Source organism: Heterostelium album (genome assembly GCF_000004825.1).
Source record: "Heterostelium album PN500 unplaced genomic scaffold PPL_contig1, whole genome shotgun sequence".
Lineage (NCBI taxonomy): Eukaryota > Evosea > Eumycetozoa > Acytosteliales > Acytosteliaceae > Heterostelium > Heterostelium album.
The window spans coordinates 726,335-752,166 of NW_008805078.1; the positions used below are offsets into that span (position 1 = coordinate 726,335).

The 25,832-nt window shown below is 32.9% G+C and overlaps 9 protein-coding genes across 9 annotated transcripts; 3 read left to right on the forward strand and 6 right to left on the reverse strand.

Moving 5' to 3' along the window:
* Positions 1-72: 72 nt before the first annotated feature.
* PPL_01115 (uncharacterized protein) lies at positions 73-4,926 on the reverse strand (the record flags this gene model as incomplete). Its single annotated transcript, XM_020572131.1, has 11 exons — positions 73-144; positions 225-317; positions 399-590; positions 687-958; positions 1,036-2,423; positions 2,534-2,853; positions 2,929-3,177; positions 3,247-3,373; positions 3,437-4,086; positions 4,130-4,250; positions 4,409-4,926. The coding sequence occupies 11 exons, from the start codon at positions 4,924-4,926 to the stop codon at positions 73-75; spliced, it is 4,002 nt and encodes a 1,333-aa protein (XP_020437989.1).
* A 387-nt stretch (positions 4,927-5,313) lies between these two features.
* Positions 5,314-11,100, reverse strand: E2F (transcription factor E2F/dimerization partner family protein; the record flags this gene model as incomplete). The annotated part of the gene is made up of 9 exons (XM_020572132.1): positions 5,314-5,357; positions 5,439-6,307; positions 6,402-6,783; positions 6,877-7,745; positions 8,425-8,446; positions 8,567-8,618; positions 9,285-9,485; positions 9,577-10,743; positions 11,059-11,100. The coding sequence occupies 9 exons, from the start codon at positions 11,098-11,100 to the stop codon at positions 5,314-5,316; spliced, it is 3,648 nt and encodes a 1,215-aa protein (XP_020437990.1).
* A 324-nt stretch (positions 11,101-11,424) lies between these two features.
* PPL_01117 (flavin-containing monooxygenase) lies at positions 11,425-12,984 on the forward strand (the record flags this gene model as incomplete). Its single annotated transcript, XM_020572133.1, has 1 exon — positions 11,425-12,984. The coding sequence occupies one exon, from the start codon at positions 11,425-11,427 to the stop codon at positions 12,982-12,984; it is 1,560 nt and encodes a 519-aa protein (XP_020437991.1).
* A 348-nt stretch (positions 12,985-13,332) lies between these two features.
* Positions 13,333-14,360, forward strand: adkA (adenylate kinase family protein; the record flags this gene model as incomplete). The annotated part of the gene is made up of 2 exons (XM_020572134.1): positions 13,333-13,710; positions 13,911-14,360. The coding sequence occupies 2 exons, from the start codon at positions 13,333-13,335 to the stop codon at positions 14,358-14,360; spliced, it is 828 nt and encodes a 275-aa protein (XP_020437992.1).
* A 240-nt stretch (positions 14,361-14,600) lies between these two features.
* On the reverse strand, positions 14,601-16,294 carry serC (3-phosphoserine/phosphohydroxythreonine transaminase; the record flags this gene model as incomplete). The annotated part of the gene is made up of 6 exons (XM_020572135.1): positions 14,601-14,703; positions 14,781-14,912; positions 15,126-15,254; positions 15,331-15,888; positions 15,994-16,061; positions 16,154-16,294. 6 exons carry the CDS (start codon positions 16,292-16,294, stop codon positions 14,601-14,603), a joined length of 1,131 nt encoding a protein of 376 aa, XP_020437993.1.
* Positions 16,295-17,118: 824 nt separating this feature from the next.
* tnpo (transportin) lies at positions 17,119-20,413 on the reverse strand (the record flags this gene model as incomplete). The annotated part of the gene is made up of 7 exons (XM_020572136.1): positions 17,119-17,636; positions 17,728-18,143; positions 18,232-18,957; positions 19,036-19,194; positions 19,286-19,629; positions 19,914-20,177; positions 20,315-20,413. The coding sequence occupies 7 exons, from the start codon at positions 20,411-20,413 to the stop codon at positions 17,119-17,121; spliced, it is 2,526 nt and encodes an 841-aa protein (XP_020437994.1).
* Positions 20,414-21,582: 1,169 nt separating this feature from the next.
* Positions 21,583-21,937, forward strand: PPL_01121 (uncharacterized protein; the record flags this gene model as incomplete). The annotated part of the gene is made up of 2 exons (XM_020572137.1): positions 21,583-21,646; positions 21,744-21,937. 2 exons carry the CDS (start codon positions 21,583-21,585, stop codon positions 21,935-21,937), a joined length of 258 nt encoding a protein of 85 aa, XP_020437995.1.
* Positions 21,938-22,354: 417 nt separating this feature from the next.
* mpdu1 (uncharacterized protein) lies at positions 22,355-23,364 on the reverse strand (the record flags this gene model as incomplete). Its single annotated transcript, XM_020572138.1, has 4 exons — positions 22,355-22,479; positions 22,577-22,739; positions 22,841-23,060; positions 23,159-23,364. The coding sequence occupies 4 exons, from the start codon at positions 23,362-23,364 to the stop codon at positions 22,355-22,357; spliced, it is 714 nt and encodes a 237-aa protein (XP_020437996.1).
* A 960-nt stretch (positions 23,365-24,324) lies between these two features.
* Positions 24,325-25,752, reverse strand: PPL_01123 (YchF/Obg family ATPase; the record flags this gene model as incomplete). The annotated part of the gene is made up of 4 exons (XM_020572139.1): positions 24,325-24,859; positions 24,925-25,055; positions 25,140-25,332; positions 25,430-25,752. 4 exons carry the CDS (start codon positions 25,750-25,752, stop codon positions 24,325-24,327), a joined length of 1,182 nt encoding a protein of 393 aa, XP_020437997.1.
* Between the last annotated feature and the right edge of the window lie 80 nt (positions 25,753-25,832).

Here is a 25,832-nt window from a genome sequence, read left to right on the forward strand (position 1 = left end):
TAAATTTCCAAAAAAGGAAAGATCAAAGTTTAGATAAATACACAGTTTTTATTAATAGAAATAAATTCTCGTTTATAGTGATTTTGTTTTTGTTTCAATAATTTGACTAAAATATTGATCCCTATTTTCAAATCCATTGAATTTCTATTTATAACACAATAATTAATTAGTATTAACAAATATGTCAAATGATCAATCATTATATATTAAATTTACGAACATACCATCTTTTCATTTCTAATAGTGACTTGTATTCCACTGGTAAATAGAGAATTTATCTTTTTAATATCATTGACTTCTGTCCATTCATATTTTTCCTGGTTTGTATGTATAAATGATTATTAAATTCATATACTTAAACATTAGATTATTTAGGTGTTCAACAGTTGAATACTTACGGTTGATGATGTAATATGATTTTGGAAACAGAAATAATGATTGGTGATAGTAATTCTACCATACAATCCTTTTCTCATACAAGAGTAGTTGGCAATGATCTTCTCATTCTTTGGTAATTTGAATAAATTAGAGAAGAATTCATGTTCAATATCTTGACTCTTGAGTGTTATATGTGGTTCTTCAATCTTTAACTATATTATTTATATTATTTTTATATTTACCAAATGGAAGAATAAGTTTAAACAAAAAGTATTACTTTTACATTAATTATAACAATTTATACTTACAGCTTCATTAACTTTACTTGCTAATTGAATAACCGTTTTGTAGAGCTTCGATTTCTTACTATCATTGAATCCCCATAGATCATAAGACTTCTCAGATACCAATACAGTGAGAGTCTCTTTGTCTTGAATGTGTTGTTTGATTAACTTGGTCAACGATTGATATTTAATTGCTGTATTCGTTTCACTGTATGAAAGTATAGTTGAAATACATAGATGATCATCAACTAAATATAAAATAGTAGGTATACCTAATGAACTTCTACATTTAAATTCTAAACAAAAGGTAAATAAAAGTTGTTAATGAAATCATTCATTGTTTTGTTATGATTAAATACAATAGTAATCTTACTCTCTACTACATTCAATGATTTGTTTGGTAGTTCAAACTTATCGATAAGATAACGATTCTTATAGTTTTGTTTGTTGGATTTAACGTATTTGCTTGCCTCCGATTCCTTTTGACGAGATGCAAGCGGTGACATTATGTGAACTTCCGAGAGAATGAACTTGGTATCATGATTCTTGAAATCGGGCAGTCCAAATTGTTTGGGCAGTGCCGGTATCTTCTCAAAAGAGACAGTGAGATCGGTCGCACTGGTAACACTTACAGAGTTGGACATCGATCCGCTCACCAGCTGTCTGTGCAACTCGATGAGGAGCGGTGTCGGTGAGAAGTAGATAGGTAGCGTTCGGAACAGTGGTGATGCATGTGATCTCAGCAGCTCAAGTCTCATTCCATCGCCGTCAGAGTAGAAGAACGATTCCAACTGGTTGTACAGCGATAGCATCATGTAGATCTGCTTGATGATGACGTCGTCGCCAACCTTTTGTAGTGAGCAATCCGGGAAGAGAATACGTTCACATTCCTTCCATATGCACATCCAAACACCACGAATAAATCTGCTGAATGTAGGTTGATAGAGATTACTGCTGAGCAGCGAGAGTTCATTAGTCAAGTAGCTAAACAATGGCTGCAGAAGTTCCGATACCATTGCTTCGTCACAAACATTGGCATCACCACCTCCGCCACCGCCGCCGCCGCCGCCACGCGGAGATGTAGTCTTGCTACTGCTACTGGCTGACTTTGAAATGATGTCGCCAATACACATGTTGACAAACGATCCAATCTTTCCGATGACAAGATCAGTGAGATATTCAATCTGTCGCTTTGCATTCGATATGGATTTGGCGAATGCATCTTCGATTGGGGTTTGAAGCGACTGGAATTTCGAGGTGAGATTCTCTATAAAGTCATCGAGAAGTTGACGTGATGTCTCAATGCAGTTTAACTTTACACAAATCGATAGACTGATCGAGGTGTTCTTGGTGACCGATGAGGAACGCTCTCTCGATGGGGAGTTACTTCCACCGATGTCCTTAAAGATCGAGAGGAACTTGGCGACGGCAGAAACATCCCTTTGATACCTCTGGAAGTAATCATCATCTCCCAACTCTATTAAAACCACATCCATGATCGAATCTAAATAGTCTTGATAGCATTGTATCACCAACTGATTGAAAGTCATCAGCTGCTTATCGACATTCAGATTCAGACCGATCAAATGATTCTTGCCAATCTCAAACATGTGGAACAGATCCATAACACTATTGGAATGTAATATCTTATTCTTGGCATCGATCGATCGCCATTGTTCATTATGAATACTTCTAGTCATCCAAGTATTGAATTGAGTTTTAGCTTCCTCAACCCACATATCAACAAATGGCGAAAATACACTATTTAAATTAATGATATTGATTCTATTTGTATTGTTTTGTTTTTGATTTGGTTAATATTTAAAAGATATACACAGTGTGATAAGCTATCAATTAATTTAAAGACATACCCATTGATATATGGTTTCAAAGTGGTAGTATGCAACTTTTGTATCTTTTTCAACAAAGTGAAAGATTCCATGCAGACACCAGTCTCTTTTGAGAGAATATAAATGGTTTCCTCTTTCAAAAGATTATAATAGGCAACAGCGGATTTCTTTGACAACTCTGAACCAAAGTATTTCGAATAGATATCAATGTCATTCGATATCTGTAATTCAATGGCATCGTAAACATCCAACAATCCAACTATATTCTGGAAATCTTTAGAATCTTCAATTGATACCTCTGAATTTTCTTTTACCATACCAAAGAATATTTTGAAATAATCCTATTAATAATTATTTGATTAATAACAATACATTTCTATCACCGTTATCTCAAATAAATATCTATCAAAACATACCATAACATATTTATCGATTTTCAATTTAAACTTTGATGAATCATCGACTTCTCCTTTTTGGAAACTTCTGATGGAGTGGATTTGATTTAATATCTTTATGGAGAGTGTCAGTAGCTTACCATTCTCCTCAGTAATTCCAGTGATTTCACCTCTTTCATTCATATTGACTGGAAAACTTAAACCATATCTTGAAATCACATTCTTAAAGATTTGTTTCAATGCTTTAATAGAAATAGTCAACTTGTTATTCTTTAATTAAACCAATTAGTTATTTAAATTACAACCAACCACTAAATAATAATAAAAGTTAATACTTACAATTTCATTTGTTAAATTAATTGATTTATCTTCTATTAAATCTTTTTGTAACAATGATAAAGTTGAACTAATTAAATTCAATTGTTGCATTGATATCAAAAATATTTGAACTGTATGATCGATAATACTAAACAAATAAATAAAAAGGTTAGAAAAATGTATACAAAACAATAATAACATAATTAATTACCATGTTAATCTTGTTATTGAAGATATTCCAACTCTTTGCTCGAAATCCTTTAACATTGAATGAAGTTCCTCTGGGAAGATATAATTTGATTTAAACGATGGTATTGATACAATGTAATCGATCAACTCTGTCATGTGTTGATCATGATTGATTTTGATCATCTTTTTTATCTCCTCTGGAACGATATCGAACGAATCGTTTCTCTCGAGATCTCGCTTTACATAGTAATACGACAATTTAATGGAACCAAGACTCTGATCGCTATTGAGATGCGCTTCGAATTCCTCTTTCCTGTTGGCGTCTTTATGCGCCAATCGACTGAAGAATCCAGGTTTCTTTTCTTTTGGCTGTAGGAAATATTCGCTGGTGATCGAATTCAGTGGTAGTATTGCTGCATCTGAAATTGGAATATGAATAGTTCCCATAAAGTCATCTTTGGTAACGAGATCGCTATCGAATACCGAGAGAATCAAAGTATTTTCTTCCGGTTTGTTTGATTTAATTACAAAAGTTTCATCCCAAACTGGATTCAACTCTGCTTTCTTGGTGGACGTTCGATTCTGATGCGACGACTTTGATTTGTGACAGTCGTCCTCGTGAGGCGCGAGATGTACACAAACATAGGGATCAGATGATCCCGATGCTTTGTCCTTAATTTTCAGGTTCGATGCACTGTTCACCGTTGCAATCAACATCGATTGATAGGTCGGCAGTGATTGCACCGCTTTCTGGCGCGATCTCAACTGCGATTGTCTCGGTGACTTTGGCTCTGCCACTGTGAGGGGTGGCAGTGTCGAAAGATTGTAAGACAACTCTGCCGGGTGATAGTGAGTCAGTAGCAACGCCTGGCCGACAAACGGGATGTGATCGGCATCGTTGACAATCGCAAAACTTCGTGATAAAACAGTGAGTTGTGAACGAATTTTCCGCTCATCCGGCTGCAGCATGGCGCCACTCAGCAAGTAAGTATACATCGTTGATACCGTTGGATTGAGTACCAACGGTTTGTTTTTATCGATCGATCGTTTCAGTGAGAGTACCGGTGTGACACGATTGGCAGTCTGCAACACCGCACTGAGAATGGCACGTGATTTCTCTTTGGTGAGAACAGCTGGTTGTTGGAATTGCTGCTGTTGCTGTTTCTGGTCCATAACAACTGCAGCAGTAGGAGTGAGAGCAGCTGCAACATGACTGGTATTTCCAGTTGCGAAACTACCAGTGACCTCTAAATTTCCACCGGAAGGATTCGACAGGAACACAGTGAAATCGTGTTTCTGTATTACATTCTTTAGAGCACCGCCAATCGCCATCGGTGACTGATCTCTTGGCACCTGCTGAGCCACTGACTTTGACTGTGCTTGTTCCTGACCATGATCATGGCTGTCGGCATCATTATCACCATCATCATGATGATCCTGATAAATATTTAATCTACTAAATAATTGATTATTTACAAGATTTAATTTCTTATGATTGTTGTTGTTTGACATTAAAAATATATATATTTATTACAATACATATCAATCAAATATAAGAAAAAATGAAATTGATTTTTCAATCAATCAAAAACAAAAATTTAAAAATATCTTTTTTTTTTTTTTAAAAGTAAAATTAAATTATTCGAAAATGATTGGGTTTTTGATTGATTAAAAATTTAAGGTTGGTTTGCAATGATCCAATTGGAGCACCAAATAGTTCTGTGCAAACTACTGAAGTTGAAACTTTTGTAGACAAAAAATTAACTTTTTCTTATATTAATTGTTTTTTTTTTATTTGTTTGAATATGAAACAATGAAATTGATGTGTTATTCCCATTCCAATTGTCCCCAATAAATAAACATGATCTTTCTTTTCCTGTACACATTTAAATGGATGTATTAAGTTTCTGTTGATTGGTTTTGAAAATCGTCAAATGATTGTGCTATAAATTGTGAGATATATATTAGTTGATTTGATTTGATTGATTGATAAACAAAGATGGTTATCGATAAATAGAACATACCTAAAAATGATTCATCTGTATAAAGTTCTGATATACCTTCAGAGTCAATAACACTGTCGAAATAGGTTTCATCGGTGGTTTGATCGAAAATTGGGTCAGAAAAGTATTGTGAAGCGAGTTGGTTGTTATAGGTGTGAAGTTTATAGGGTGATTGGTGCAATGGTTGCTGCTGCTGTTGTTGTTGATATTGATCAAATGGTGAGTATGACGATACTGTGGAGTGCGGCTCCCAATAGGTTGTTGGAATTTGGAGGTTGTGTGAATTGGAAATCTGTACAGTTGAGAGTTGTGGTTGGTTTGTGGTTGTAGTCGTAGTAGTTGTGGTGCTGGTGGTATTTGAGTTGTTGTTGTTGTTGTTTGACTGCGATTGCGGTGATATAGATGGTCGAATTGGTGATCCAATTGCAGGAATGAACATATCCGATTGTTGTTGCTGCTGTTGTTGTTGTTGAACAAGTTGTTGTTGTTGTTGATGTTGTTGATGTTGTTGATGTATATGTTGTGGCAACTGTTCGTATGCTGTTGTAGCCAAATGATTTGGTGCCATCATTTGTTGTTGCTGCTGTTGATCAACCACACCCGTTGAATAATCAATACTTCCACTACTATTATTTTGTTGATGATGTTGTTGTTGTTGTTGAGAGTCGTCACTGCTGGCAACTTGATTCTGTTGACTAAGAAGGAAAACATCTATGGGCATACCTTTTTCATTGTTCAAGTAGATTTGGTAGCGTCTATTGGGTGGCTCCATTCCTTCGTCTGGATCGGGTACCTCCAACTTTGTTCCCTCCGGTGCCTTTATAGCTATGAGTGTATCGTTTTTCAATTGTTCGATATCTCTAAGATCGTTATATGTTACAAAAAATAGTCTATTATTATTATTATTATCATTAAGGAAATTAGATAGTTAGTAACCACCAACAGTAACGTGATTCACCTGTTGAAAAAATCTATAATACGAACTTTGATGTAGCAGCATTACTAACTAGTTGCTTAATATCTTGTTGTAGTGTCTTGAGAGTATTATCAAGATTCGCTTCTTTCTCAGAGAGCTTCTTAATCTCTTGTTTCAGCGCTTCGTTTGTGCTGCTGTTGATTAGGCTGGTCTGAGTGTTTTGATTGTTAACGTGTGAATCAACGCCTCTCCATTGAACCTGATTCTTTGAGCTCTTTTCGATCAGTCCTACACCCTCCAACACGCAGGTAACATCGTAGATTCTACGCTTTGTGATCTCGATAGTTTCCGCTGCAACCTTTAAATCGAGAATTCCATACGGTGATTTCTGTACCAATTCAACAAATTTCTTGGTAAGTTGAACCAATGAATTATCGAATCTTGATTTATCTATAAATATATATATGGATTATTAATAGATCAATCGATGTTAACAAAACAAAACAAAATAATAATAATGAATAAGCTAAAGTTTTAACTTACTATCTTTTGATCTCTTTGAATCGCCATCTTCTTCATCATCGTCATCGTCTTCCTCTTCTACGACAGCAGCAGCCTTTCGTTTTGGCGCTGGTTTTGCAGCAGATTTCCTGGTGCGTTTGCTGGTTGGTGGTGGAGGTGGTGCAGGCTGATCAGGTTCACTTGTCTCCTTCTTTTTCCTCTTGCTTTTTCTTGTGTTGTTAGGTGCACCAGCTGCTGACGAAGCTGATTCCTGTGAATTACTATAGGTTGCCTGTTCTTGTGATGACGATGGTGTTGAACCTTGTGATGACGGTGCAACTGGACTTCGTGCACCCGAACGTAACTCTCTAAGTTGTTGCAATGATTGTTGAATCTTTTTGTCTGTAGATGAATTGGAACCATTCATACCAGAGTTACTATTTGCATTATTATTATTGTTACTATTGCTATTGTTATTGTTAACAAAATTTGGTGGTGATTGTAACGATGCCAAAGATTGAATCTGTGATAATGAATTACTTAAATGATTATTATTACCATTATTATTATTATTATTATTCTGTTGTTGAAATAATTGATAGAAATCATTTAAAACATTATTATTATGAGCACCATTATTATTTATCATTATTGGGTGTTGTTGTTGTTGATGATGCTGTTGATGCGGGTGAACTAATGGTGGTGGTTGTGCTGCTGCCGCTGCCGCTGCTGCTTTGCTTCTTGTAATCATTGTTGTTGGTGAATGTTGTAACTGTTGTTGAATTGGATGACCATTATGATTAATATTACCGGTGGTTGTTGTTGTTGTTGTAGTTGTGGTTGAAGTATTAGAGTGAGCTCCACCTCCGCTAACACCTGAACTCTTCATCGAGCGGACAAAACAATAGAGTCTGCAAAGTATTTATATTATATGTTCCAAAGTGTTTGGAAATATTTGCCAAAGTAAGTAAGTATTACTTTTGTTTCTCTTGCACATAAAGACACTGCTCCAAACTAGATATCTATTGTTGCTTGCTGTTGTGCAACAACAATTCAATTCAATTCAAGTAAACAAAACCAATGTGCAAATTGTAACACCCGTGTTTTGAATTGTTTTTTTTTTCTTTCTTAGTTTTGTATTTTTTTGTGCACTGTTATTGATTTGCGCCAAATGAAAAGTATGATAAATTTAAAAATAAAATGGCAATGATTTGAGTGAAAGTTATTAGTATTAGTATTATTATACTTTTAGTTTTAGTTTAATTATTAAATTTGCTCTTGTATTATTATTATTATTATTATTATTATTATTATTGTTGTTGTTGCTGTTGTTGCTGTTTGTCACTGTTGATTTGCATTTGATCAATGTTATTATCTACAAAGAAGAGAGAAGTTCTTATTTTATTTTGTTTTTATATTTTTTTTAATTTGCACAGCATTTGATCAAACATTGGAGTTGCATGAATAAGTTTAGTGCTGGTGTGTGTATATAGCTGAATGTTCGGTGGTTGCTGATTGATTCGAAAAAGGAGGGAGGGGGTGAGATAATTATATTTTTATGATTTACTGCAAAACAAGTCACAAACAAACTGACAACAACAACATAACATAGCTAATTTATAATAATTAATGTCGACTCTTCATCTCTCTTTCTACAAATTATCTTTTTATCTATAGATTCATTCCCTATAAATAGTCTTTAACTAAAGATAGAATTGAGTCAAACACATACCTTCAAATTTTATTTTACTTTGAGCTTTCTTCTTCTTCTTCTTCTTTTCAAGCTTGACTAACTAAATAAATATTTCCAGATGTAGGATTAAAAATGATTGAATAAAAAAACACTATTCTTATATTTTCAAGTTTTAAGACTTTGAAATACAAATTTTATCAAAATGTTATTGAAAAGTTATTAAATTGTTCTTTTATTCTATCTTGTACAATTATTTATTTATAAAAAGAATATATATACAATTATATGTTCGATCTTGAATAAAAAATAAAGTTGGCGGTTTTTTTTAAATTTTTTCATATGTTATTTTTCTTAACACACAACAAAATGAATTAATTCGCAAAAAAAAAAAAAAAAAAAAAAATTAATTGTTTATTATTAGCATTATTATTGAAGTTGTTACTGTGTTCTTATAAGAAAGAATAGTGATCTTTTAAAATATATTTAGTTAAACTGGGGTTGTACTTTTTATATATATAAAATTTATAATCACATTGTTGTTGTTTTTTTATTTGTTTTTTCTTTTTGATATTGAAGGTGTTAACAAACATTAGGCAGCATTACCGATCTGGTATTTTTTAAAATTTGGATAAAGTGTTTGTTGTTATGTTGTTGTTGTTGGGTTATTATTATTTATATTGAAAATTGTTATTATTTATCTAAAATTGTTGTTAATTGATTATTATTATTATTTTGGTTTATGTTGTAGATTATGAACTATTGATTCTAATTTATCAACGTATTCTCTGATTTGTTTGATCTTCTGGTGTAACAAAGTCATTGATTTTGCTTGTTCGTTGAGTTCTATACATTTGTTGATTAGTTTCTCTGTTTGGCCTACACCACCACCAATTGTAAAACAAACCATATCGTTTGACATCTTTAAGTTATTAAAGAGTTCCACTGACATTCTTGACATCTAAATAATATATTGTTATATTATTAAAAAAATGGTTGTTGTTAATATAATTAATTATATAAATATTCAAGTTATTATATAAACTACTTACAACCATAAGACTATAATTTAAATTTCTTGTAAGAGTGACCACCGATTCTGCACATCTTAGTGAATCCATCTCCACCGATTTTAGTGTGTTGAATCCAACGTTACTCAGATACGGTATCGATTCCTTTTCAAAAAATAAAATCTGTTGTTGCATGAGCATCTGTTGCAGACGTTGTTGGTCTGGACTTAGTTGTTTTGCTGGTGTATTGTTTTCATTGTTGCTATCCTCTGTTGATGTAGTTGATGTAGTTGTAGTTGTTGTAGTAGTCTCTGATTTATCTATGTTCTCACTCAATAGATTATCCTCTTGACCACCACCACCACCATCATCCAAATTCAATTTATTCTTTTTCTTCTTTCCTTTGCTTGACGACGATGATGGTAAAATTGGAACTTGATTGAAATTTGGTTGATCACCACCACCACCATTGTTATTATTATCTATTATCAATGTTGATTCATTCGTATTGTTATTGTTATTTAAAATGTTATTATTATTGTTGTTGTTTAGTGATAGGTTATTGTTGTGTACAGCTGAATAGGATGGATCGTTCGATGACATTATTGGCGAGTAGACGGGTGATGACGAACCACTGGAGAGCGATGTCGGCGTGGTAGAGAGTATAGAGTTGACATCGGACAGAATACTCTGGTATTGATCCTGATACTTTTTCATTTGCTCCGCTAGCAAATCTTTCTTTCGGGTGTTGTTGGCGGCTCTTCTCTGCTTGGCGGCGGCACTCAGTAGATCGTCATCATCTTCGTCTATCAGAGAGTCGGATTGGCCAGCACCCAATCCACCGTTATCGGAGCCATCGACACCAGTTCCACTAGTCTCGCTGTACTTCTTGTGATAGTGTGACATCATCGATGCCAATCGTTCTTCTCTCTCCTTTTGTTTCTTATTCAACGTTTCATCTATATTTATACCTTTTACCAACGATTCTGATTCTACACTTAATTTATATTGTTCATTATTATTATTATTTCCATTTCCATTTACATTTCCAACTGTAGTTGTAGTTGTTGTTGTTGGTTGTGGTTGTTGTATATTTGATGGTGGTACTATTTGATCAGTCTCTTTATTTTCATTTTTTTCATTATCATTATCATTATTATTATTATTATCTTCAGATATGATTGTAGATTCTTTATTATCTTCCATCATCTATTGTAAAAAAAACAAAAACAAAAAAAGTAATTAAACTCTTACAAAAGTTCAATTGAAAAGTTGTTAGGAGAACTTTGCTGTTTCAATCCATTTTTTTTCATTTTTTATTTTTTCATTTTTTGTTTTTTCATTTTTTGTTTTTAGACCAGCATTAACCTATTAAAGCTTGAGCATTTATTGGTCAAAACAACCAGTTTTGTTAGTAATACATACCCTGTTATTATTATTTTGAATATTTAAAACAATTTAAATTTCTCTTGAGAAAAAACAAAAAACTAAAGGAAACATTAAGACCAAATCCAATCATTTTACATTTTTAACAGAAAGTTTTGATGAAATTTGTCGATGATTCATTCTTTGATGCTTCAAAGAGCATCGATTGGAAGCAAAAATAAATAAAAAAAATAGGGGGAAGAGTTGGAGATAGACAAAAGATTTTTTTTATTATTGGTAATGTAATTCAACAAATTTTAAATGGGTAAAACACTCACACTTTTCTCTATGAGAAGCAAAGAAACTAAAATAACGGATTTTAATTAGGTTTAATTTAATTCTAAATATTTTTTACTCTTGTTAAATTGTTTGGTGCTCTTAATTAAATCTAGTTTTGACACTAAATTAAATAAGATATATTATATATAAATAAATATTTTAAGTTAAATTATATATTGATAAAATATGTTGGGAAATAAAACAGTTGCAATTATTGGTGGTGGACCTTCTGGTCTGGTTAGTTGTAAGTCTGCTTTGGAGTCAAGATTGATTCCAACGGTATTCGAAAAGAATAGTGATATTGGAGGAGTATGGAGTCTGTCCAATGGCAAGGTTTGGGATTCGCTGAAGACCAATCTATCTGTGAATACAATGATGTTCTCTGACTATCCATGGGAGAGCGATTGGTATTATGGTTCAGGTGACTTCCCAACTCACTTGGAAATGACCGCCTATCTCGAGAGATATGTAGAACACTTTAAGTTGAAAGGACATATCAAATTTGGTTGTAATGTTACTTCTGTCCACCAAGAATCAAATGGTTTGAAATGGATTGTAGAATATTCTACCACATCAACAATAGCAGAGAAGAATAGAGAACCTGTAACTCAAAAACAAACATTCGATTGTATTATTGTTGCTGGTGGAATGTTTCAAAAACAAAGATCAATCGAATTGGTTGATAAAGAAAAGTTCACTGGTGAAATTACAAGCAGTGGTGACTACAGGAATCAAACAGCGTTTCTTGGCAAATCAGTATTGGTGGTAGGGGATTGCAATAGTGGCTGTGAGATAGCAGCTGAGCTAGCAGAGAATACCGTTATCAAGGTTACTCAGGTGATCAAAAAAATACCTTGGGTGTTGGACAAGTATTTGACTAAACCTTCATCCAATGAAAATCCTTTGGTATTTCCTGTGGAGGTGGCATTCTTTTCTAGGGAGGGTTCTGATTTTGCAAAAAAAAATTTCAAATCTGAACAACAAAGTTTTATTGATATGAATGAATGGCTATCGAATGTGTGTAGTAAGCAACAAACTCATAAATCTCTACACAAACCAATGCCCTCAGACGTCACCCCATTTATTGTCATCTCCCAAAACTATACGGATTGTGTTATTAATGAGAAGATCACGGTAGTTCAACACCCAATAGCAAAGATACAAGGTAAAACAGTTGAGTTTGCAAATGGAGAGTCAAGAGAGATCGATCATATCTTGTGTGCAAATGGATACAGCTATGAACTACCATATTTAAGTGAAGAGATCCTTAAGGATTTAGATTACAATCCAAACAACAAAAAGATACCTATTATTCTTCATAAATCAACATTTCATCCAACTCTTCAAAATATTGGATTTGTTGGTTGGTTTTTACCTGCAATGTTTCCCATCATTGAACTACAGGCTCGTTGGCTTTCTTTGGTATTCTCTGAAAATTTGGAACCACCCACCAAAGAACAGATCGTTGAAGGATTGAAAGAGGAGAGAGCTATTCTTGCAAGTCCATTCCAAAAGCAATATCCACATGTGGAAATGGTGGATATGGGTGATGAAATCGCAACAATCATTGGTGTAATGCCTGATCTTGAAAAGATAAAGTCTGAAGATCCTCACCTCTACAAATTAATTTACAATAACGCTTTCTCTACTTCATCATACAGATTAACAGGTCCACATTCAAACCAACAACTTGCTAAAAGTATTCTAAATAATATCAATAATAAATATTATTGTAAAAATAAATAAAAATCGAAGGTGTTTAAAAAAGTTATAAATCTAAATATTCAATAAAATCTAATAAATTTGAGAAATAATTAAAAATAAAGATTAAAAAAAAATTGATTGTAAATTGATAATTATCTGTTGACTTTCTTGATATATCTATAGATAATTTAGCTAAATTAATAAAGATAAAAGAGCCGAACATTTTTTTTTGATTTTTTTTTTTTTGATTTTTTTTTTTTTTTTATTCAACTTCTCTCTGATCATTTTTTTTTTCAACCTGAAAAGAGGCTTTTTTTATTTTTATACTTTTTTTTAAATAAATTAATTTCATATATATTTATATATTTATATATATATAGTTCAATTGCAATGGGAGGTCATAACGATAGCAAGACAACTTCACCAATGGAAGAGGAGGTTGAGTTACTGCGTAAGATCGCAGCCAAGAAGCAAGCAGAGGGTTTGCGTATCGTTTTCATCGGACCACCAGGTTCCGGTAAGGGTACACAGGCACCAATCATCAAGGATGAGTACTGCGTATGTCACTTGTCCACCGGTGACATCTTGCGTGCCGCCATCGAAGCTGGTACCGATGCCGGTAAGAAGGCTAAAGTCGTCATGGATCAAGGAGGTTTGGTTCCAGACGATTTGGTCGTCGACATGATCAAAGATAACTTAGAGAAACCAGCTTGTGCTAACGGTTTCATTTTAGACGGTTTCCCAAGAACCGTTGTTCAAGCTGAAAAAGTAAGCAACAAGCAACTACTCATCACACACACACCCCACACACAAACAATTGTCATCAATCATCTTCAACTATATATTGTTATATAGTTATATATAAATATTAGCATTGTATTGTATTGATTGATTAATCATATAATTCTTTTTTTTATTTATTTTTATATCTTTTTGTCTATTTTTTTTATTATTATATAAAATTTTAGCTTGATGCAATGTTGGAACAAGACAAAAAGAAGATCGATCATGTTTTGGATTTCTCTATTGATGACTCACTGCTGGTACGTAGAATCACCGGTAGATTGGTTCATCCAGCGAGTGGAAGAAGTTATCACAAGGAATTCTTCCCACCCAAGGAAGAGATGAAGGACGACATCACTGGAGAACCATTGATTCAACGTTCCGACGATAACGAGGCAGTGTTGACAAAGAGACTCGCCACATTCCACGCCAATACCACACCAGTACTCTCTTACTACAAGAAACAAGGTATTCTCTCAACAATCGACGCATCCAAATCCGCATCATTCGTTTCCAATCACATCAAGGCTATCTTTTATGGTAGCTTGCACTTTCCCATTAACTCGCCATTCCTCAGAAAGCAAACCACCACAACCACCACCAGCAACCTTGCTCATGCCACTGCTTCAAACTAAATATATTAAAAAGCAACAACAACTTTTACAACAACTACAACAACAACCATCATCATCACCAACAACAAATCAACTCTATTTACGAGACAAACCATCACAGTTTGTTAGCACACCTCCAAAACTATAATCTATATCTTGGAGAGGTTTTACCTTTATAATTTCAAATTGATAATCTCTTTAATAAAATTCATTATAATTATTTAATATTTAGGTATTTGTTGTCTATTGTTGTAATTTATTTTATTTATTCTCGGACATAAACTTTTTCATGAAATTGATAAGTATCTCTGTACCTTGTAGTGTCATAGCATTATATAAAGAAACTCTTATACCACCAACAGATCTATTGTTTCATATTATATCGATGATTGATTAGTTATTTGATCAAAATAGACATTTTTAAAAATCTAACTATCTTACCTATGTCCTTTGATATCACTGATACCGTTTTGCTCGGCTTGCTTAAAGAACTTCTCTTCGAGGTCGTTGTCACCACCCTTTATTCTGAAACATACGTTCATCTTTGATCGATATTTCTCATCGATATAACAACTACTGGATATTAGAATCATATGTTTTTTGATAGGTTTGAAATATTTTGATAATGTTGTGTTTGATATTTGTAATATTGGTAGTAGGATTGGTAGGAGTATGGTAGGTTTCATGCAAGAATATTCATTCATTTTCAATCAAACGTTTAGCAATGTCCTCCCTCTCGAACTTATTGCAAATTGCAAAACAATTATAATATAGTTATCTACTTACCAATAGAAATCGTTGGACTCATTGATTGTCTTGTAGAGCAGATCGGCCTTCTCTTGGTTTCTCTTGTCGGCTGCCTCCAAACCACCGTTCTTTATCAACCATTTCAATACCAATCCCGTAATATAAATACTATAAACAATGATCATAGTAATATTAGTATGTAGCATATTTTGATTAAACCATATATGATTTGCACGAATCATACTTAAAAGTAGGTGGAGTGTTATCAAGTGAATTCTGTTGACTCTTTTTCAAAAAGTTGAATACATTTGGTACGTTTGGTTTAGATCTTGAGATGAGATCGTGTCTTGCGATGACGATGGTGATACCTGCGATACCAGCATTCTTTTGTGCACCGGCGAATATCACACCGTACTTGGAGACGTCGACTGGCTTCGAGAGGAAGTTTGACGACATGTCACAAACGATTGGCACACCGGCTGGAGTGTACTCATAGACATTGGTTGGCATTTCGATTCCGTGTACAGTTTCGTTGTCACAGTAGTGAATGTAAGCTGGCTTCTCAGAGAACTTCCACTCGGCTGGATTCACCACCGACAAGAACTTGGATGACTCCATATCGATAACGGCATTGGCTTTAGTATAGAGTTTCGCTTCATTGTAGGCTGCCTTTGACCAAGCACCAGTAACTAAAAAGTCGATCGTATCCGATGGTCCATCACATAGATTCAAAGGAATACCTGCAAACAATGATGTTGCACCACCTTGAAGGAATAGAATATCATAATTATCTGGTACTTTACTATATATATATTTATTGTTTTGTTTGTTTATTAGTTAGTAGTAGTTCATTCATTTTGGTTTATATAAATCTATAGATATGAATAGAGAATTTGAAGATAGTTACAGTAATAGTTTCAAGTTTGCTTTTGTTTCTTCAATAACTTTGGTAAATTCTTTACCACGATGTGAAAGCTATGTATAAGTTAATAAACATATAGGATGAATCAATAATTAAATCTTAAAGATAGATCTATGTTTGTTTGAGATTATTAATAATATCATACCTCCATTATACTCTTTCCTGAACCTTGAAAGTTTAAGAGTTCATTTTGAGCGGTGATTAATACTTCCTCTGGAAGACAACCTGGACCAGCACCAAAGTTCAGTACTCTTCCTTTGGTCAATCCATTATTCCAGTCAGTCATTTTCTTTGTTTATCAAATCAATCTATTTTATATTATTTTAAAACAAAAACAAAAATAAATAAAAAAAAAGAAGTTACAGTTATAAATAAATAAATAAATTATATATATAACCTTAAAAATTTATATGTGGTAATAACAAAATTATCACACTTCATTAATAATAAATCATTTGTCATTCAAAAAAATTTTAATTAAATCCCGATAAAAATAAAAACATTCAGAATCCCATTATTTTAGACGACAAAATGAGTCATTCATTGGGTCAAACATCGATCTTCATTTTGTTTTAAACAAACGATTAATTTAAATAAAAAACTTATAATATTTTGTTTAAATAGCTACTGATTATTTATTATTATTATTATTATTATTATTATTATTATTTGAAGTACTAATATAGGTTAAACGTATTATTAAAGCTATTATTGATTCTTATATATTATATAGTACATTCATTGTTATCCGTATTATTTCTATTATGTTGTTGGATGAATAATTTACCTATACTCGAAAATTAAAACAAAGTAAATTTTGATTATTGATGATCAGTTGGAGTGGTCATCGTTGAATTAATATTAATATTGTTGTGTGTTGTGTGTTGATTATATAATTTCTTTACTCGAGAAGTTATATTTATAAAATATAAAAAGAAAAAAAAGGAGTTGAAGTTGGATTGATTATTATTATTATTATTGGGATATGATTGATTGATTGATTATTATTTATATATTTTGTAATGTTGCAGCAAAAATTGAAAGGCAAGTAAAACTAAAAAAAGTTGGTTGAGTGTTGTTTTTTTTTAAATTTTTTGGTCCTATCCTATCTTATCTATCGAGTTGATATCTCTCATCAAGAATCTTTCTTAGTTGCTCTGGGAATTGAATGTAGTACTGTGGCCAGTGATCACCGATGCTACTCTTGAAGACGTGCAACAGTTTCTTGAAGGCATCGTTGAGATCTTGCTCGAGACGATTCCAACTGGCGATGGCGTCACAAATGTAAACGAGATGCTTGACAGAGTCGGTTGGGTTGGTACTGATGATCATCCACATACCACGGAATGCAGAGTCCTTCTCTTGGTCGTCGACCTTTCCACGAATGGCCATACACCAACACTGAACAAACTCGTCAATGTGTGGAGCACAAACTTCCGGTGCTACCAAACCCATTCTACCCAGGGTGATCGATGTATTCTCACGAATGTTACGATGCAACTTGACATTCTGCATGATTGGAATCAACTTTTCCAGGATGCTCTTTACGAATGGCTTGACATCCATTGGCATTCTAACGGCGATTTCACCGAGTGCCCAACAAGCATTATTACATACTGGTACTAAGTCTACAAAGTATATATAGATTATAATATTAATTAATATATAATTTGAATTACAATAATCATTATTATTATTATTATAAAAGTAATACTTTACCTGGATATAGATTGGTAATGAGAATTGGAATATATTCAGGGATGTATGGCTTGAAGTGTAGGATACAAATCTTTGACATGTCACCGAGAAGAGCGAATGCACTTTGACGAACATCTGGTTGGTGATCTCTCATACACTCTAGCAATACAAGTGGAAGATTGGATGGTGTCACCAAACTTTCTATACTGGTTCCGACACCCTCTGCCAATCCACTGATCAAATCCAAACAACATACAACAAAATCTTTATCTGGTTCTTCGTATTCATCTGGATTCTCTTTGAAACGCTTATAGGCAGTCAAAGTATCAATGATAATTCTAACGGCTCTATTATAAAATATAACAATAATTTCATTGAGTCCAATACCAATAGATGAACAAATTGGTGTTAAACATTGTAATAATGGTAAAAGTGTCCTATTGATGATTCATTCATTATTGTAAATTAGTAACTTTCTTCCCAGTATCTTATCACTATCTATTTTTAAAATCAAGTTTAACTTACTTATTACGATCATCTATATTATTGAATTTCTCTAATAATGGTGGTAATAAAATATTGATATATTCAGGTTTGTTCAAATCCTTTCCTACAACTTTGGCCAAGGTTGAAATGGCATCGTAGAGGATCAAAAGATTCTTGGCTTGATACTTGTGGAATGCTTTGACAAAGGTCGCTAGAATGTCTGGCAAGAATGGTTTCAAGTGAGCGTCGGAATCCTCTTCGATGGTTGCAAATGCAGAGCAAGCGGCTTCCTGTACACGTTTGTTGTTATCGAGAATACGATTCAAGAGGTTGACAATCAGTGGGTAGAGGAACTCTGGTCCCTCTGTGGAGATCCAGTAGGAGTAACGACTCAGCGCCCAGCAGGTGATCGATCTGACCAATGGCTTTGGATCGTTGAGTGTGTTGATCAAGTAGGGAACGACCGCCTTGAGATGTGGAGCGAGTCCGTCGAGACAACCCTCTGCAATAGCGCCCAATGCAAGGATAGCACTCTCTCTGACAATCCAAGGATTCGACTCATTCATCTTTTGTTCGATCAAAGGCAAAGCAATAGCAAGATACTCTTGATTATCGAAAAGTGTCGAAAGAGTATCCAAAGCCAATGCTGAACTCTTTCTGAGTGACCATGAATCTTCCTCTACAAAATCATCGTCATCTTCGTCGTCCTCATCTTCCTCCTCTTGTTGTTGTTGTTGTTGTTGCTGTTGTCCAGAAAATACAAATCTACAAACATTCAAATTCATCAAAAGAGTTAATATAGTTTCAAACTCTTAATAACAATAATAACAATAATATTCTTACCCTTGAGCACCGGATGGTCCAGATGAATGTTGTTTTGAACTACCAATGAATGGTTTAATATCTTGTGGACGATCTGGAATGGCAGCATCGTCTTCAACATCCAACAATTCAAATTCATCACTTGAATATACCATACCATTTAATAGGATTGGAATCAAACTGCAAAAAAAAAAAAGATAACAAAAAATATTAGTAATTTTAATAATGTTATATATATATGGTTATTGCTATGATGATGATGGATAGTTACGTTGGTAAGAATTCTCTGAGTAGTGATTTACAATTGGGTGTCTCGGCGATGGCAGTCCAGAATTCACATGCTTCGAGTGCAACATCTTCGTTTTGGTCACGTGAAGCGTGTAGCATGTACATGATGACCTGTTTGATGTGTGGCATCAAGAATTCAATACGAATCTCAATGAGAAGTACCAAGGTTCTGCAGACTTTGACACGAACGTCTGGATTGGGATCTTCGCTCAGCGAGAAGATTCCATTGAGATAGCTGTCCATATTGATCAAGAGTGCACCTGGCATGCTTGGAATGAAATAGTGTAGCGATGCGAGTGCCCTTCTTCTGTAGACGGGATTTGGCGACTGGAAGAACATAAGTAGTTTCGGGATCAGGTGGTTCAGTGGTCTACCGATACTCTCGCTATCCAAACTATCTGTGAAATCCTCACACAACAACGAGAGAGTATAGAGTGATCCCTCCACCAAACTCTGATCTGCACTATCCAATCCTGCAATCAATGTTGGTAACAACTCTTTCCAATCCTTCAGCGTTGCAAAAGAGTGAGAGACAGAGGGAGATAAACGTTAATATTACAATCAATATCGATATGTTAAACAATGTTGAATAACTAATATAGGTTACTTACTTCGAATGAACTCTTTAAAATTAAGGTTGTAATGATATTTGCAACGGTCTGACGAACCTTTTGATTTGGATCAGAGAGAATTGGCAATACTTCAGCTTTGATAAAGTTTTGTACTTTTCTTGGCATCTTTGGGTAGTATGCCTTGATATTCTGTTTCAAGATCAAACCTGCTACACTTCTTACATAGTCTTCCAAATTGGTCAATTTAAAGATGAATGTCAAGTAATTGTTGTAATCTGGGATCTGATGAAAGTTGTTTAATTCCTATAAATTATATATATAAAAAGTAAAATATAATCATCGATGATTATTGTTGTTGTTGTGGTTATTATTGTTAGCTATCATTATGTTTCTATTGTATCATTCATTCATTCTTTCTTTCTTTCTTTCTAAACACTCACTGTATGAATATTTCTTTGTGTCTCTTGATTTGGTGAATTGGTTTGTTTGAGAATCATAATCAATTGATTCAAACCTTCTTGATTTGGTACCCAATCCATTGTGTTGCTGTTGTTGTTGTTTTGTGCTTTTTCCAATATAACAAACTAATGATGTTTCACTGTATATTCTTATTCTATCTACGTCGTTTGTAGCCTATTCTTTGTAACTCTTCTTTTCGTTAGTTGTTCTCCTATCTATATCGAATTGAATCTATTAAATAAAGTTGTGTGTAAATCTAATGTGATTGAAGATGATTCTTTTCCAGTCAACAACTCTACTCTAAAATAAAATACATTTGGGAAAAAAATTTGTTTTTTAAATTTTTTTTGTTTTTTTTTTTTGTTTTTTTTAAAGGTGAAATTATAACAATGTTAGTTGTTGCTTTTGTCTTTTATAGTTATAAAATATATGTTTATGGTGTTAGAATTTTTATGATTTTTTTTTTAATTTTTTTTGTTGGATGAGGAGTGAGTTTAGTGAAGTGGTGTGGTGGTTGAATTTAAACTATTGCGTTGTTGTTATTGTTGTTATTGTTGTTGTTGTTGTTGTTTAATTTTGTTTTGTTAATCATAAAGTAAACACAACAACTTATTTTAACTATTATTTTTTTTGTCTTTTATTATTATTATTTTTATTATTTGGTTTTCATTTCATTGCTATCACAAAAAACCGCGTAAAACTAAACAACACATAATTATATATTTGTTGATGTAATAATAACACTGGTGCTTTGTCTTGACGATTACATTTATTATTATTATTATTATTATCGATTTTGTTGTTTAAAGCTACGCTACCTACTAATATAAATCTAGAATGATTGAAATATATATTTATTTATAGAATATTTAAAAATAACAATGAACTATTTATTTTTAAAAAATAAAAATAAAAAAATAGGTTGGTTATCTGAAGTTGTTATGTCGTTTTTTTCCCAATTTGAATGATAGTGAAAAAAACCTTATAAGATCATTGTTTTAATTTAAAAAGCCAAATTGTTATGAAAAAAAAAAAAAAAAAAAAATCAAACACTCTAAAATTATTTTTTTTAAATGAGAATTTTTTTATAAAACCGAACAAAAACGTTACATTTGATTGGTCAATTAACTCGTTTCTCTTTCTCGATCAGTCGATTCGTAACATTTAATATTACTTAACGCTACCCTTTTTTTTTTTGTATTCTTTATTTTTCGTTTTTTTCATTTAATTATATTATAATAAAAGAAAAATGGCACAACAATCATTAAAAGTTAAAAAGAATACTTCAAATAAACAAACTAAACAATCAAAAGGTATTTTCCTAAAATAAATCAAATATATATATATATATATAGATATGTAATCTTTGAAAATTCTTTAGTTATTAATCTATTCTTTACTTTTTTAAAGTTGGTATCAATAAGAAGAGTAAATCAAAGTCACCATTGGAAATCGCCAAGAAGAAGATCTCAAAGAAATTGGAAATCAACATTGCTAACAAGATTGAGAGTGAAATGAAAGCACGTGTCACCAAGAACAATGGAAAGCTATCTGTTTTGAAGTCCGAACAACCAAAACAAAAGAGAGTTAAGAAGAATCATTAAGAACAAACTATACGATAAAGTATCATCAATGTTGATCAGCATAACATTAACATGTACATTTTAAGATTCACCGACATAAGAAGCAATAACTTTTATCACACTACAACTTTTTCAATAATATATATCAAATTAAATTCACCAACATTTTATTTATTTATTTTCTATCTCTTGGAGCGAATGAACAGATGGATAAACAAAAACAAACAAACAAGATTGTTTCCGAATCAATCATTACAATTACAATCACCCTAAACTGACTAAGTTTGAATAGATGGATTCCATCGATATCTAATCAAAAATTTCAAACAACTTTTGATCATTTTTTAATTAAAGATAAAATTTTTATTTCTTAAAGTTATTACTATTATTTATTTATTTATTATTTCAACAATTTATATTTCTAATAGCTATTTATTTTTATTGTTGCTTCTTCTTTCCTGGTTGTACAACCTTTCTGGTTGGAGTCTTGTTGTTCCAGTATAAAATAAATTGGATGAGCATCAAGAGATTCAAACCTGCACCAACTGAATAACTCAATAATACTATAAATTAAAAATGATTGATGAGAACAAATCCAAGATTGGTTAGAGATAAAGCTTTGCATTTTTAACATTATAATATTTATATATATTGACTTACCAATCTTGTCTGGGATTTCCTTCAAGGTGGTGAACACACGAACAAGACTACCAATAAAATTCAAAAGGGTGGTAACGAATGAGAGTTGACCAACACTCTTTTCTCTGAAATTCATAAAGAGTTGTGGGATCTTTGAGAAGATTGCTACACCAATGTTTGCTGACTATAGAATATTGATTGAAATTTTGGATTGAAATTGTCAATTAGTATTGATTATTGTGTCTCTATTAAATATTGTGGTTGTGTGTGTGATTTGATATTTACAGTGAGGATCAATAATAGTTCTCTGTTGGCAACTTGAACGACACCATAGACAACGGCGAGATAGGTGACAACACCAGCCCAGAACATGGCTCCAATCTTGTTTTTGTACAAGAACACCAAATATACAATGATAATATTTTGTGCCAAGATGAAAACACTCTCACCATAGGTAGAGAATGGATACTTTAATAATACACCACTAAGTACTGAAATAGTAAATCTAAAAAAATAAAATAAAATAAAAGAGAGTGATTGATTGATTGATTGTTTTGGTATTAGTAAGGTAATAGGTTAAAACTGATCAATTTTATTACTTACACCATAGTCTCAAGTACTACAGAGAGAAGTGAAACACCTGTTGCATCACGTGATGAGACCAACTTTTGGATTTGTGGTAACTTCAAGATCATTGAGAATACAACGATACCATATCCCAATGCCTTACTGATGACCATTGAAAGGTCCCATTGTGGACCGAGATAGGTCTTGATCAAAACATCTACTTGTGTCAAAATCGATTCCATACTTATTATTGCTATCTAAATTGTTTATTCATTTAACAAAAAAAAGGTCAACATCAATATTGCATAAAAAAAAAATTGCAAAAAAAATTAAAATAAAATCAATTTTTTTTGCTGACTGTTTAAAAAAAAAAAAAAGATAATCATGTTTCCAATTTTGGAAGTGAATAAACTACACATTAATAAATTTGTATAGATTTAATCTTTATATTTTTAGGCTATAATTCTCAATTGATTTTATCTGATACGCATCAGGATTTGTTTGATTGATTTACCATCATCAATTAGTTTTTTCTTCACAAAAAATTTTTTTCTCCCAATTAAATATCATAAAATTCATTTTCTTTTTTATTTTCGGTCAACAACAATTTCAAAGTCGTCCGCTATCATAGCAGTACTTCTGATTCTTTACACAACCCATTCTTCTTATTCTTCGACAATGACTGGTTAAATACATCCATATTTAATATTTTGGATAACCACAATCAGATTGGTTAGATGCTCAGGATGTGGATGAGTTATAAACAAATTAAATTTAGATGAAATCGATGAGAAGCAATTCCTAAATAGAACTTAGAAAACAACCTTGGAATAAATAATAGTAATAAATATCAGACCCTGTGGGGTCATCAATCAATGACGAAAGAACAAAATGTGTAACATCCCACATGATTTCCAAAGAATATGATAATCTTTCAAATTCAATGCTTTGAATCTCTCACGAACCTATTCCACTTCAAGATGGACAACGACTTATAAAGAGGTTTTGTTGTTAGTATTTACAAGTTTATTGATTGACACTTTCAGACAACAAAGAAATATTAACACTTTCCAAATGGTGAACATTTGTCAAGGATAACTCCTTAGAAAAACGAGCAAGATCTTATAATAGTTTAAAGGAAATGTTGAAGTCTCATTATTTTTATTATTGGTACTACTGATCGACTCTTAGTTTTACAGTGTTTATTTCTTTGGAGCGTTTGGTTTGTTAAATTTGAAAAAGCAAATATCACCATCTTGGACTGTGTAGTTCTTTCCTTCCATTCTATACTTTCCAGCGGCTTTACAGGCAGCCTCGGATTTTAATTCAGCGAAATCGGCATATCCCATGACCTCAGCCATAATGAAACCTTTTTCAAAGTCGTTGTGAATGACACCGGCAGCTTGTGGAGCCTTGGTACCCTTTTGAATGGTCCAACAACGAACTTCATCGGAACCACAGGTGAAGAAATGAGTCAATTGCAAGTGGTGGTAACCGGTCTTGATGATCTTTGGAAGTGCAGAGACGGCACCCTTGGTGGTTTCAAAGTTCTTCTTCTCCTCTGCGGTGGCCAAATCTGCCAAAGACTTCTCGAAAGCAACAGAGATTGGAATGAGTGGTCCACCACCGTTGGCATCGACCCAAGTCTTGATCTTGGCCAACCATTTGTTCTTCTTTCTAATAAAATCTTCCTCTGACAAATTGACCAAATAGAGTGCTGGTTTAGCAGTCAACAATCTAATAATAATGATTATTATATTAATATCCAAAAGATAACAAACAAACAAACAATTTTTGCTTACCTCAATTCTCTGATATGTTCAATTTCAGCATTTGAGTATTGTCCGAATCTAACTTGCTTTCCAGCATCCAAAAGTGCAATCAATTTGTTGTAGGTATCCAATTCAACTTGCTTTGCTTTGTCGACGGTTTTCTATAAAGTTTGATAATATCGATATTATTAGATATTATTATTCCTCCTAATTGTCATGATATTATTATTTAGATAGATATTTACATTCTTGAGTTGTCTTTGCAAAGTATCCAAAGTTTTGGCAACGAATTCCTTATCCTTGGCAATCAATTCACCGGCAATGATTTCAAGATCTCTAACTGGATCTACAGTATCTTCGACGTGAGTGATTTCATCGTTTTCAAAAGCACGAATCATATGGAAAATACCATCTACAGCTTGAATATGTGAAAGGAAACTAAATAATATAATTATATATTAGTTAGTATATTTATTGTTTCTCTACACACACAGACACAGGAGAAATAATAAACTATTGAATTTTAAGTACTTACGCATTTCCAAGACCAGCACCAGTTGATGCACCCTTTACCAAACCGGCAATATCGGTGATGGAGAGATAAGCTGGCTTCATTGAAGCTGGCTTGTGAACGCTGCACAACCAGTCGTAACGTTCGTCTGGAACGGCACAACGACTGACATTTGGATCGATGGTACAGAATGGGAAGTTTTCGGCTGGGATCGACATGTTGGTGAGAATGTTGAACAACGAACTCTTACCGACATTTGGCATACCGACGACACCCATCTGCAAGTTGTTACCGATCTTACCCAACAAAATTGGGGCTTCCTCAGTTGTAGCTGCTTTCTTTGACATGATGATGATGATTGACTGTTATATAGCTATATAATATTACAACAATTCCAACAACAAAAAAAAAAAAAAAAAAAAGCAAA